This window comes from Carcharhinus amblyrhynchos, chromosome 2, assembly GCF_965287045.1.
Source record: "Carcharhinus amblyrhynchos chromosome 2, sCarAmb.v2.hapA, whole genome shotgun sequence".
NCBI classification, from domain to species: Eukaryota; Metazoa; Chordata; class Chondrichthyes; order Carcharhiniformes; family Carcharhinidae; genus Carcharhinus; species Carcharhinus amblyrhynchos.
The window spans coordinates 8,588,718-8,602,827 of NC_137325.1; the positions used below are offsets into that span (position 1 = coordinate 8,588,718).

Genomic DNA, 14,110 nt, shown 5'->3' on the forward strand with positions numbered 1-14,110 from the left:
TCAGCCATGTTTTTGGGCATCTGCCCTAACTGTGATTCAGTGCCAAATTCTGTTTTATAGCTCCTGTGAAGCCCCTTGGGATTTTTCACTGCGTTAAAAGTGCTTTATAAATAGAAATTATTGTAATATTGAGGGCAGCATGATTAGTGATGTTGAAATTTAATTCTGAACATGTAAACAAAAGCAACAGTTTCATCCCTGAGGAACCAGACCTTTGTACTTGCAGGATTTTAAGTTCCAAACTTTTTTGTATGGGTGGCCATCTTAGGCAAATTGCATGCTGGCAATTTCAGGGGAAGGTTGCTGAGGTTTAACTTATAGTGGTTTGCTTAGTTTTTTTGTGAATGGCAATTTAGTATTTAACATGAAATTAAGTCACAACTTGACTCGATGTTTGTAAGATTTCAAACAAGTCTTTTGCAACTTTGCTTAATCATCAAAAGGAAGATCCTGTATCAGTTTTTTTTTGGTTAAAACATTTGTTTCAAATGTTGCAGTCAATTTTAATGTGACACAGATCCAAGATGAATGAGTAGTAATTGTCCTTCTGGACGAATGTATTTGCCACAAGGGGGATGTTGTAAACAGCAGGCAATAGAAACATTGTGCTCAAGTGACATACAAGTTCAGGTTATTTGTTGCTGCTTTAAGTATATCTTAATTTCACAAGTGTGGATGCTTTGAATAATATGCTACCTTTTATTTAAGCTTGCATTATTGAGCAGTGCGAAACAGGAAGATCACTTCAATTCCTGATCTGAGTTAGCTGATCTTGGGGTACCGTTTGGAGTTTCACAGTTGACCTCACCTCTGAGTTAAGAAGGGCTGCACTTGACAAGTAATGCCTGCTGGTAAATGCAAATTAATGTATGTTGGGAGAGGAAAGGGATGGTCTTGGCTGTGATTGTCTGACAGTTGATAGGCTGCCAACATTGCTGTCTGGACTTGCGAACGGTTGCTTTTATAAGGAACCAGAGTTCCAAGCACCTATGGAACTGTGCGCCAGTATAAATCAAAAAAATACAGATAAAATCTGTCTGCAATAAAAACAATGCTGGAAATACTGTCTTCTGCAACAAACATGATGCTGGAAATACTCTGGAGGTCTGGCAGTATCTATGGTGAGAAAAAAACACACAATTTTTTGTCCATTCTGATGAAGGGTCATTGACCGAAAATGTTAATTCTATTTTTCTGCAGATGCTGCCAGACACATTGAGTAGATCCAGCCTTTTCTGTTTTGATTTTAGATTCCAGCATCCACAGTAATTTGTTCATCTTGTGCAATTCTGGCAATTAATTACATTTTGGGTGATAGATTTTCTGTGGAATCTTACTGATGAGATGTAGAAGCTGGAATTCCTGTTTTCATCTATTCTGTCTATAGAAATCTGTTACACGCTTGACAGCATTTGAGAGTCTGAAGAATAATAGATATTTTAATGGTTCCTTCTGATTCAATCATTACCAACTTGATTTGAGGGGTTAACTGTCATATTTTTGTGGTTTTGACATGGGCAATAATTTATTCATATAATGCCAGGTGAAATACATGTTTGCAGTTTTAGCCTGCCACTCTGCATCAGTCTGTTCGGCGCTGTACACCTCAGCTAATCTTATTTCCTGTGGTCTGTGGTAGGAAGTCTTGTGTGTCTGTATTGCATCCTGTGTCGGTGAACTGAATGGGTTATGTGGTTGAAATCAAGAGTTCAGTTAGTGCTTTGTAGAAGCTGAAAGCAGAATATACTTTGCTGTGTAGTGATTTTTGCTTTGGAGGTGAGCCACTTGGAACCTTGAATAACACGGAATTTAAAGTTTGTTCTGAGCTCAAACTGCTGTGGGACAGTGGAGTTTACGTCCCCATTACTCCTTTTGGATATCTCTTGTGCCAGTCCTTCCACCTTTCATTCAAGTGTCTTTGCTTTTATCACAAATCCTGTAGTAAGATATTCTTTGTCTTGCAGTTTATGTACTTTGATTAATTACCTGACTTCAACTATGTTAGCTTCCCTCTTGATGCGTTTCCTTAACCTCTCCCTTCATGTTCCCATTAGCATTGTTCTTTGCCATTGAGAAAATGTTTCCTCAATTCTTACCAATTCATACTCTTAACTTTTCTTGGTCTCCAATCTGTCAGATCACAACCATATAGTTTTCCCAATTGTAGCACTTTTGTGCCTGGGAACCACAGACTTGAAGTGCATCAAGTATCTTGCACCAAGACAGATCATGTACACAATGTATCCTTCTGTCCTTAACTCTTCTCCTCTGACCAAAGCCACACCTTCATTGTAAACTAGATTTTGTCAGTTTGCAATTTTTATCAATTCCCCAAGTTCATGAGACACCACATCTGGTCCCATGGTTCCTCATTCACCTTAGTCTGATCTCTTAAGTACAGTGCCTGACCCTCGGGTTTGCTAGTATGGTCACCAACTTTCTTTTGAAAATTCAGCCTTATTCTGGCAGCCTGTCCATTTTCTATTTAGACCTTTCTTGTCCAAAAGTTCCTGGAATGAGTGTGTAACCTGCTGAAATTTAATTTCTTCTGCAAGTTCCTGTTCAAACCTCTTAACCTCTATGCTTTGTCAACAAGACAGATTCCAAAGCTATCCTCATACTGAAGGCAGAAACCATTTTAATTGCAGCTAAAAATAATACTGCACAAAGTCCATCCTCACTTCTGGATATAACTGTTCAAACTAAAATTGCATTCATATGCACTGTCACATTACTCAGCTTTGCTATCACCTCCACTCAATCATAAATCTCTTGGTGGTATCTTGATGTCCAGGTTACCCTTCTGGTTTCCTGATTCCCATGTTCCTTGAACTCAATTATCTAATGCTGTGTCCTGTCCAATAAATCATAACATCTTGTGTTTATACGGCACCTTTAACTTAAGATGTCCTCAGTGCCTCAGAAACAGAATTACACTGATCCACGTAAGGGAAAACTATGTCAAAAGAACAGAAAGGTTCATCAAAGTAAGTTTTGATGAGTGGATTAAAGGTGAAAAGGAGGAGGAAGTGGAGAGGTTTAGGGAGTAATTAGACTGGCAGAACAGGGAGAGGTGATGTTAGAGGTGGAGTGTGGCTGAAGGTTCATCTTGAGGTCAGATTTTTAAAATTAATATCACAAGTAGGTTTACATTAACAGTGCAATGAAGTTACTGTGAAAATCCCCTAGTCACCACACTGCACTGAAGGAGAATTTAGCATGGCCAGTACACCTAACCAGCATGTCTTTCAGACTGTGGGAGGAAAGCAAAGACTAGGAGAAAACCCATGCAAACATTGGGAGAACGTGCAGACCCTGTGACTCAAGCCAGGAATCAAACCTGGGTCCCTGGTGCTGAAAGGCATCAGTGCTAACCATGGTGTTGCCATTAAGTTTGTAGACAGTCTCTTCCCCACCCCAGTATTTGCATGCAAAGTCCTGCAGAGGCTTGCCACTTTCTACCTCATGATGTGAAGATGTTAACGTTGGACGGCAGTAAACACAGTAAAGAGTCTCAACACCAGGTTAAAGTTTACAAATGTTTGTAAATTGAGCTTGTCTTTGTGCCCTGTTTGTGAACTGAAATCCCACTCTCCTGATGGAGCAGTGCTCTGAAAGCTAGTGGCTTGTGCTACCAAATAAACCTGTTGGACTTTAACCCAGTGTTGAGAGCAAGGATTTCCATAACATTGGTGCTAGTCTATCTCCCAAACCACAATGCACTTTGCAAAGCGCACGTCTTTTGCTCGGTTAAGGAGATGCACGAGGGAATGTCTGACCAATTTCCTCTTGAGCATTTTGGGATACTATCTACTTTAAAGGCCACATTGTGATCAGCAGTTAAGATTGTGACAAAATGTTGCCCAGTTCTTTTGGGAATGTTGGAGCTTGAAGCTTTTTAAAATAGAACTCTCCTTTGTGGACTAATGTGTAAACAGCTTAATAGACTTGGAAGGACTGCTTTACGTGAATGGTGTCTAAACATTCTTAAGATCTGACCAATAAGGTTGGCAAGTTTTTTTGCAATAGAGCACCACAGTTGACCTGATCCTATTGTAGGATGTTCGCAATGTTCAGGCAGGAGTCACTGACATAATTTGTGTGGGAGCGGCTCCCTCTTCTCAGTGGATACTGAAGCCAATTATAGCCGACTCTAATATCCTACACAGATCACTCCACAGCCCCAGAATACTTCTATTCTGTAGGTTTTTTACTTTGCACTCCCATAATCCAAACTATAAAAGTTCAAAGTTGATGCTTACATGGCTGATATATCAGTGCTCAAAGCTAGGCTGCCAAAATGTTGTGCCATGAAAATGCATGTTGAGAATTAGCTGCATTTGCACAGGCATAACAAAATATACTGGTAGTTTAAAGGGTCTGCTTTAAAATGCTAGACATCCTGTCTCTCATCCTTAGCTTTAAATATAGAAAAAATTGTTTTTCTCCAGTCTCTGAAGGAGCACAATGTTTCATATGTAGGTTTTAAAAGTACCAGGTTGATGTGCATAAGGCTGGTGTCAGGCTGCTGGTCTGTTAGTTAAAATGTGGTGTGAAAGGATCGGCCTCCAGGACATCCTTGGTAATCACTATTTAATGTGTTCCTTTGTCCTGCTCAGTCAAACATCAGCAAGTGCCATGGTTAATGAATATTTGCATTCATTTCCTATTGAGTTTTTGTTGGTGTTTAACTCCTACTCTCCTGCCTTTCAGAGCAGCAGAAGTTGGTTTGTTTGCCTAAACTGTAGCTACTTCCTGAATGTGTGCAAGAGGGTAAACATTGTGTAATGGAAACAGAAACTGGAAAAAATTTCCCAGCAGGACGGAGCCTACTTCTGCCTGGCTGCACCTAGGTGGTGTGTAAAGGGCACGCTGGCCACTTGTGGAGTGTAGTAAAAAGTCTGACAACACCAGGTTTTAGTCCAACCTATTTATTTGATAATATACTCGCAAGCTTTCGAGGGGTTACCCTCTTTGTCAGGTGAATGGAGAGTTCTAACCCCTCGAAAGCTTGCGAGTATATTATCAAATAAATAGGTTGGACTAAAACCTGGTGTTGTCAGACTTTTTACTGTGTTTACGCCAGTCCAACGCCGGCATACCCACATCATGACTTGTGGAGTGCACAGAGTGGAGTTTCTCTCGGATGCCAGCAGCATGGATTTTATTCTATCAAGTTTTGTTTTTTATTTTATAGCTAAGTATCGTTTAGTTGTGACCCTTCAGAAAGAAAAAGTGGCACATGTAAATGGGGTCTTTTGTTTGCCACTACAACTCTTGTGAATGTTTTAGAAAGTTTCTGAAAGATAAAAGTTAGTAACAGTTGTGACATTTAGAACAGAGCTGTAACAGTTATGCTGCTTTTACATTACAACCTGTGGGTTTCAGTGGGGCAAACTGAAACACGTGCTTAACTCAACACTAGTGGATTGTCTGTAGCATTGTTTTTACAGTCAAAATTGCAACTTTTCCCAAAAGACTGCTGAGGTTAGGTCAATGGTAAATTTCAAGACTCAGAATTTTATTCTGTCAAAGTTATGGAACAGTGAGCTGATAGTTATGATACAGATCAGTTGTGGTTAAATAGGTTTGAGGGGCTGACTGGCTTGCTTTGTAAATTTCAGAACGTACTGTTACTGATGTTCTGGCTTTTCTGCCCCTGTCCCATTCCTCCTTCAGTTCAGTGACTCACCCTCATTGCCCCAACCCTAAGGCGTGGAGTGGCTTTTATCTCTTTTAAGCCCCTTTGGCTGTCTGCCTTCACTTTGCTGGTTTCCCAGCTCAGTGGTATGAAGCCAAAAATTTGGTATTGAAAGCCGTTACTGTGTAATTGCTAACCATACAATGAATGCTTTAACAGCTGAACTGGTTTCCAATTCAAATATTGGAAACTGAGCAAAAGGCAATTGAGCCCTGTAAGATGGGGCAGTGGAGAAAAACAAAATAGGAATCCATCCTGCAAAGCATATTTTGGAGACCAAGCACCAGAATTTGTAAGCAAACTTATGGGATGGAATATAGAATCTGGGTGTAAATTGCAAGGGAGAAAACACCACTGACTCCAAGTGTAATTAATGGAATGGTGCTACCTAACTTGGAGGACTGAAGGAAGAATCTACATACTTTAGAATTTTGCATGACATGAGCTTAAACATCTTTTTGAGAAGTTGAATGCAAGATTGTAGTTGAACCACCTGTGAACCAGCCTCACTGAATGTCAAGATCTTTTGACCATTGAGTTGTGCACTGAAAGTTGAGTAGCTTAATGAGAATTGTTAACAACTAAAATAGATTGTCATTCCAATCAGATTTGTATTAGCCAAGGTAACACTGAGGGAAAAATTGACTTTCTGCTGCTGAAATATTCTAACAGCTTTACCTTGCTCCCTGTTCTGGGAATCAGAAGGTGGTGGCATAGTGGTATTTCAGTGGACTAATCCAGAAACCCAGGGTAAAGCTCTGGGGACCTGGGTTTGAATCCTACCGTGACAGATGGTATTAAAATCAGGTCTAATAACTGAGAAACTATTGTCAATTGCTGTTTAAAAACCCATCTAGTTCACTAATATCCCCTGGGAAGGAAACCTGCCAAACTAACTTGGTCTGGCCTATATGTGACTCTAGATCCACGGCAATGTAGTTGACTCTTAAATGCCCTCTGAAATGGCTTAGCAAACCATTCAATTGGAAGGCATTTGGGGATGGGCAATAAATCTTGGCCCTGACAGTGATGTCCACATCCCATGAAAGAATAGAAAAAACTGGAATATATTGTTGCCATTGAGATTTACTCATTCCAGTAATTTATGGGTAGGTTATGTTTTAGTTGGAAACCATTCTCTGCAAGAATGTCTTGTTTTCCCAACCTCTTTCTGTCTCCCATCCCTACAATATTACCTGGTATTTAACATAGGGGAACAACCCAAGACACTTGAAAAATGTTAATACTAGATTTGACACATTGTGAGATATTGGATCAAAAGCCTGGTCAAAGAGGTAACTTTTAATGAGAGTCTTAAAGCGGCAAAGGCAGAGTTTCAGAGCGTTAGGCCCAGCTGCCTGCCAATTGGTGGAGTTGTATGCTTAAAGACAACAATGGCATTTGAGGCTATTGTCAGAGGAGCATGCATCTTGGAGGGTTGTAGGGCTGAGAAAGATTAGAAATAGAGGGAATAGGTCATGGGTGAGTATGAGAACTATAAAACTTGAGGTGTTGCTTTACTGGGTGTATAGGCTGAATGTTAGTGCAAGGACCAGGAATGCTTTGGATGACCTCAGGTTTTTGATCCTTAGAGCAGGAGAGCTGATCAGTGTTTGGATAGTTAAATGTAGAGCTGACAAAGGTAAAGATGAAGGTTTCAGCAGCAGGTGAGTTGAGGTAGGCAGAATCAGGTGATATTACAGATGTAAAGAAAGTTAAGCGGCAGGGAATTGTTGTGAGCTGTTTGAGATCAAACAGGTTTGCAAATGGTCTGGATTGGCATCAGAAAGTTTGCCAGTGAGGGGAGTGGAGCCAGTGGTAAAGACAATAGCTTTGGCCATCCCAATTTTCAGGTATAGGAATTGCACGATGGGTCCTTCAGACCTAGCACATTACAGGTGACACAGTGAGCAATTTAGGTGTAATGACAATTGAATATAGATCACTGAATTCCCCAGTGGGTTGATAGACAAATGCGGTCTTACTGAGCTAGATGGGAATAGTGAGGCATTCGTGATTGTTTCCTAGTTTCTACTTAGTTATCTGATTGCAGCTGGCAGCATGCCTAGCCCTAGTATTATCAGGGCTAGATAAAGGAAAATCAGTCAGGTTTCTATTTTGGATTTCCACCCAGTGAACCTTTTCTGAAAAGAGTACATGAGACGTGTGCTTTTGTGTATGGGTGCTTGTGAAAAACAGTTAAAACTTGGACGGAATGGTGGATGGTGGGGAAATTGCTGTTGCCTACAGAGTAAACAGTTTCAAAAGAGGTAAAAGGAAATGTTGGTGAGGCCGGTGTAAAAGCAAGCTCTGTATATGACTTGTGTCTATTGGTAATATTAAAATCTGACCATGCTGCCAACTGAAGTTAAGTTTATGGTTCTTTGATTGACATGCCGTGTCTGTCATTTACATGGTTCAAGACAGGGTGCAACCCATATTGAGCAGGTACTGTTGATATGCTGTTGCCAGAAATGCTGCATAAACCCTAATGTTGCAGTGGTTATTGGGCATTGCAAGTATTCCAGTTCAGTTTGGAAACTTGTGACACTGACTACCTCTGAAAACAAATTCTAGGCTTTCACCACATTTAAAAAGTTAAGATTTGGCTGAATTATCCATTGTTTCAAATTCTGGAACCTAACAATTGTTGTTCTGTAAATATAGACATCCCAAGAGCAGTTGTAACTATTGCCACAGCTGGTGCTAAGTTTCTTCACTTGTTTTGTTGGTATTCCTCGGACCCTCTCTGTGGGTAGAGTGAATTTTAAGAATTTACTGTATGAAGAACAGTGAAGGTGACAGCTTAGTGGTATTGCTACTGCACTAGTAAACCAGGGGCCCATGTTAATGCTTCAGGGGCACAAGATCAAACCCATCATGATCGTAACTTGTAAAATCCTACAGTGCAGAGGGAGACCATTTGGCCTATCAAGTGTGTACTGACCACAATCCCACTGATTCACACCCTATCCCCCTAACGCCATGCATTTATCTTAGCTAGTCCCCTTGACACGGCCAATTTAGCATGGCCAATCCACCTGACACGCACATCTTTGGACTGGGAATTGAACCCGGGTCCCTGGTATTGAGGCAGTAGTGCTAACCCATGTGTCACCATGCCTTCGTAACTGGTGGAATTTCAATTAGATTATTTAACTCTGGGATAAAATGCAAGTCCCGATTAAAAATGAAACACTGCTGCCTCACAGCACCAGAGAGCTGGGTTTGATTCCCAGCTTGGGTCGTTGCCTGTGTGGAGTTTGCACATTCTTGCTATTATGTGGGTTTTCTCTGGATGCTCCGGTTTCCCCCCTCAGCCCAAAGATGTATGGGGTAAGTGCATTGGCCATGCTAAATTGCCTTTTAGTGTCCTGGGATTTGTAGGTTAGAGGGGTTTGAAGGGTAAATATGTGGGGCTAGAGGGATATGGTCTAGGTGAGATTGTTGTCAGTGCAGACTTGATGGGCCAATTGGCCGCCTCCTGCACTGTAGAGCTTTTATGGATTGGTGTTAAAAATCTACCTGGTCCTCTAATGTCTTCAACACAGGGAATCTGTCCTAACCTGGTTTGGTTCTTGTGACTCCAAACTCAGCAATGTGGTTGATTGGTAATTGCCCTCTGAAAGATCTAGCAAGCCGCTCTGTTGTAGTTGGCTTACCAATCGCTCAAGTGCAAGTAGGGACAGCAATAAATGCTGGGATGTCCAGATCCCAAGAATTAATTTTTAAAAATAAAAGGCAAGTTTGGCCTTATTAAAAATTTTGGTTGGCTGTGTTTGCCCCTTGAACTGGAGGATTTCTTCCACAACATTTAAGTTGAGATAAAACAGGGTTCTCCTTTAATAGGGATATTGTTTGTCACTGAAGTGGTGACGAACCAGTTATGGCTGAGCTATTTGTCATGTATATGGTAGGCTGTGATAGAAGTTTGAGCACATTCCGAGCAATTAGCCGTCAAATTTGTCTGACTGCTTTCGGCTGTGTCATTTTGTCCTGAGATACTGCAACATTGCGATGCTTCCTTGAGATTGGAATTGTCATGGCTGTCATATACTTGGATTATCTGTGGTGCAGATTGGCGATGGGAGTACAAGGCAAATCTGCAATTGTTTTCTGTAAAATATTTCCTGGGCATCAGGACGACAGCTAAAATCAGGCAATCTCTATGCTTATTCAGTAAGAACTAGGGTTTAAAACTTTGGTTCTTATTAATTGGCATGTTCGTGTAGAATGTCTGCTGGTATGACTAACTTAGTATTGCCAGTAGGGATTGCACCCAAAACTGAATCCTAATAGTGCATTTAAATTGGAGAAACATTCCCAATGGGCATAGAAACAATCTTTATATATTGTGGGCTGGGTTCTGTAGCAATATGATGCACTTAAGTTTGTCATTCAGCAGAGTGCATGCACCTTGACAGATGGGTTAGTGGGAAAAAGGGAAAAATTAAGATTTGTAATTCCCTTCAAATGCAGAAAGAAGCCACCTGGCCTATCATGTGGGTGCTGACTCTCAAAGTGCATTCCACCCTGGCCCTCCCCTCTGCCATATCCCCATAACCCTGCACACTTATCATGGCTAATCCACTTAACCTGCAAATCTTTAGCAGCCATTTTTGGTGTGTCTATTTCTGGATTTTGTTCACTTAAATTGGTGGTACAGCTGGAATGCACATACTTTGGTTTTATCAACCATGCTTACTTGTGTTGCTACCTTTGTGCTAAATTTACAAATTTTAATTTAACAGGAATAGGAGCAACATTATCCACTAATCCTTCATATTTATTACAAGACCAGGGCAACACTAATCTTTCAGATGTTTGAAAGCCAAATCACAAATTTTATAGCACATCAGTAAATGTCAGATCCATCAATGCAGACTCACTCATTTTAATACTGCTGGGAATTAATTACTTGTTATTTCACTAGCCCTGTAGGAGTCTAGGACTTGATTGCATTCTAAATTCGTTTCAAAACTTCTATAAGTGAATTGAGGCTACTCATTTTTCATTTGCAGCTAAGCATTTTTAAAATTCATGCTGGATTTAATACTGTTACAAATGGCAACTTTAAAGAAACCAACCCATCATTGTAGTTTTAAGATTGTATTAAAGGGAATTTATGCTCACCTGGTAATCTTGACTGAGGCTCCATTGTATTCCATGCAAATCTAGTTTTATGTAAACTTACATTACGTAATGGTGTATGAAGTGGTTAACTGTTCTCTGGAGTAATATCCTAAAATGGTTTAGTGTTTATCTCCACTGATACACTTGTATATTCCAAGCATCGGAACTGATTTCTAAATTGCCAACAATTCAAGTTGCTAATTTTTTGTTTAATCTATTTTCATCTTTATTTTAGGTCTTGGAGGTTAAACGACTGTTGAGGCTGAATTGAACTGAAAAGATGACTACCTCAGGTACAGATCTTGAATATTGTTCCCATACTAGCTCTTCTGGCCCTAGTTGTTCAATATTTCCATAAGGCCTTGACACAGATCAAGGCAGATTGAGAGCTTGTGTGCATATTAGTGTACATGAAATGAACATTTCTATTCCTGCTTGACATGCCTTCTGGTGTGTATTTATTAATAATGTTGATCTGCTGGAGACTAATAGAGCCTGGAATGTGTCAGAGAGCTGTTTCCTGGGAAACTGTCAGATTGTAGTCAGAAAAACTTTTTCAGTCTGTGCAATCCACCCACCCATTCAAAATACCGAATTTGACAAGGTACCGAGTGCTGTACAGCCACAAGTAACATTTTGTCTTACTTGAATGTTAAAATGTTTTTGTGTTCTGCTTAGTACTTTGAAATATTGCTTTGGGCGCACGCATGCAGTCTTTTCAAGCCACTGTTTGTAGAAGGGAATCTGGCCATAATGAGTAGATACGTTGACTTTTATTTACCTGATTCATGAGACTACAAAGTATATCCACTTGGGAGAATATCACAAGCCATGGTCAGTTTGCCACTTCAGGAAATACTTGTAGTACCAGCTTGAGTGACATTATTTGAAGGTTTCAAAGCAGTTTATTTTATTTATTTTTATTTTATTTGTTAGACGCAAGTAGGCTAACATTAACACTGCAATGAAAATCTCCTAGTCGCCACATTCTGGCTGTTCATGTACACTGAGGGAGAATTTAGCATGGCCAGTGCATCTAACCAACACAACTTTGGGAGGAAACTGGAGCATCCATAGGAAATCTGTGCAGACACGGAGAATGTGCAGACTCCATACACAGTGATCCAAGCCGGGAATCGAACCCAGGTCGCTGGCACTGAGGCAGCAGTGCTAACCACTGTGCAGCCCAGTAAAGTAATGTGAATGGATGTAGAATGATCCATCATTCATCAAATGGATGAAAATTGCAATGTGCATTTATATTACATCTAGTGAAAGTTTACAGTTTTTGGTTGCAAAATGGGAGGCTGCCGAGAGCATTGGAATAGTCAAACCTGAAATGGATAAAGGCATGGTTGATGGAGTGGCTGAAGGCAGAAGCAGGCAATAGTGTTAGCAGTAGGCAATTTTTGTGGTGGAATATATGGGCTTGGAAATTGATGCTGAGCTTGCAGGCAGCTCCAGCCAAGAACTGGGGTTGAACTGGTAGCGTGAACAGAGCAGAAACTGATGGCTTTGCTTTTCCTATTCCAAGAGTGGTGTCAGACAAACAACTTGACAACAAAAGCAGGGTATAAAGGTGATGGAGAAGCAGAACTGCATGTTATATTGTGTAGGTGAAACTTTGCCTTATATTTTCGGATAATGCCATCAAGGGGCAATCAGCATGCAGGCAGGGAAAAGGAGAGGGTTTAGGCCTGATCCTCAAGCGACTTTGGCATGATCGTAGGCCAGAAGAGGTTGCTATTGCTGGAGATACTCAGACCTGATAGATAATAGCCAGAGGCTGCATATTGTTGAATAAATTAATGTATGTTAGAAGCTCAATTTTTGCCTTCTCTTCCCTGACAATAGCTGATTTAATGGAGCTGGACATGGCAATGGAGCCAGACCGTAAAGCCCAGGTCAGTCACTGGCAGCAGCAGTCGTACTTGGATTCAGGTATTCACTCAGGAGCCACAACTACAGCTCCTTCACTGAGTGGAAAGGGCAACCCAGAAGAGGAAGAAGTGGATACCAGCCAAGTGCTATATGAATGGGAGCAAGGTTTCTCTCAGTCCTTTACACCAGAACAAGTAACTGGTAAGTCTCAACTGTTTATGAATCTTGTACTTGGACTCAATAAATTGGAATATGTAAATAGTTAATAGGTTTGTGCTGCAAAGTATCTATGATGCTGATTTCTTCCCTCTTGTTTAATCACATGGAGGAATGAATCCACCCTTGATGCTTTTCATTAATAGATAACTACATCTGCATCTGAAGTGCGGTAACCTGCAAGGCTAAAGTGAACAGCTACTTTATTTTCTGCTTTTGGCCAATGCAGACATGAAGGGCTGAATGGTCTCTTTCTGCACTGTAACTTTTCTCAATGTATTAATTTTGAATACAGTAATATTCATGGACAGTAAGATTTGATCTTCATCTATTTGGTTTGTGATTGTTTTATCCTGTTTTAGATATTGATGGACAATATGCTATGACAAGAGCCCAGAGGGTTCGTGCTGCCATGTTTCCTGAAACATTGGATGAAGGCATGCAGATTCCGTCAACACAGTTTGATGCTGCTCACCCAACCAACGTGCAGCGCTTGGCTGAGCCATCACAGATGCTGAAGCATGCCGTTGTTAACCTAATCAACTATCAAGATGACGCTGAACTGGCTACCCGTGCTATCCCAGAACTGACAAAACTGCTCAATGATGAGGACCAGGTAGAGCAATTTGTACAGAACGGTTGACCCTCAGCGGCCATTTTTGTCATAGGTTTATCAGTCTTAATATTCAGCAAGTCTTAGTCGCTGAGTTTAGTGAAGTAATTTTACAGCTGAGATTAAAGCTGGTGTTATTTTTGTAAATTAATCTAACTATAACAGTGTAAAGCTTTACAACCTGAACTCTCCAGGTCTGGTAATTATTGTATACTGACTTTTCTTTTCACCCCCTCCCCACTTCTGTTTTAGGTTGTAGTAAACAAAGCTGCCGTGATGGTTCATCAACTGTCAAAGAAAGAAGCTTCTCGCCATGCCATCATGCGTTCTCCTCAGATGGTGTCCGCTATTGTCCGTACCATGCAGAATACCAATGATGTGGAGACTGCACGATGCACAGCTGGAACTCTGCATAACCTGTCCCACCATCGTGAGGGGCTGTTGGCTATCTTCAAATCTGGAGGCATCCCTGCCCTGGTGAAAATGCTCGGGTGGGTGTTAAGACTCTGGACTGATAGTTTAAATTGAACTTGTCTGTGTTTTGGCACAGAAAGGTTGAGGCTCTG

General features: G+C 40.8%; 1 protein-coding gene across 1 annotated transcript in view; it reads left to right on the top strand.

The window, feature by feature from the left end:
- ctnnb1 (catenin (cadherin-associated protein), beta 1) overlaps positions 1-14,110 on the top strand; it is a 34,958-nt gene that overhangs the window by 12,833 nt on the left and 8,015 nt on the right. Inside the window, exons 2-5 of the mRNA XM_080201894.1 lie at positions 11,070-11,127; positions 12,689-12,916; positions 13,294-13,547; positions 13,797-14,035. Coding sequence (XP_080058020.1) covers positions 11,115-11,127; positions 12,689-12,916; positions 13,294-13,547; positions 13,797-14,035 — 734 coding nt within the window. The 5' untranslated portion in view covers positions 11,070-11,114. The remainder of the gene's footprint in view (positions 1-11,069; positions 11,128-12,688; positions 12,917-13,293; positions 13,548-13,796; positions 14,036-14,110) is intronic.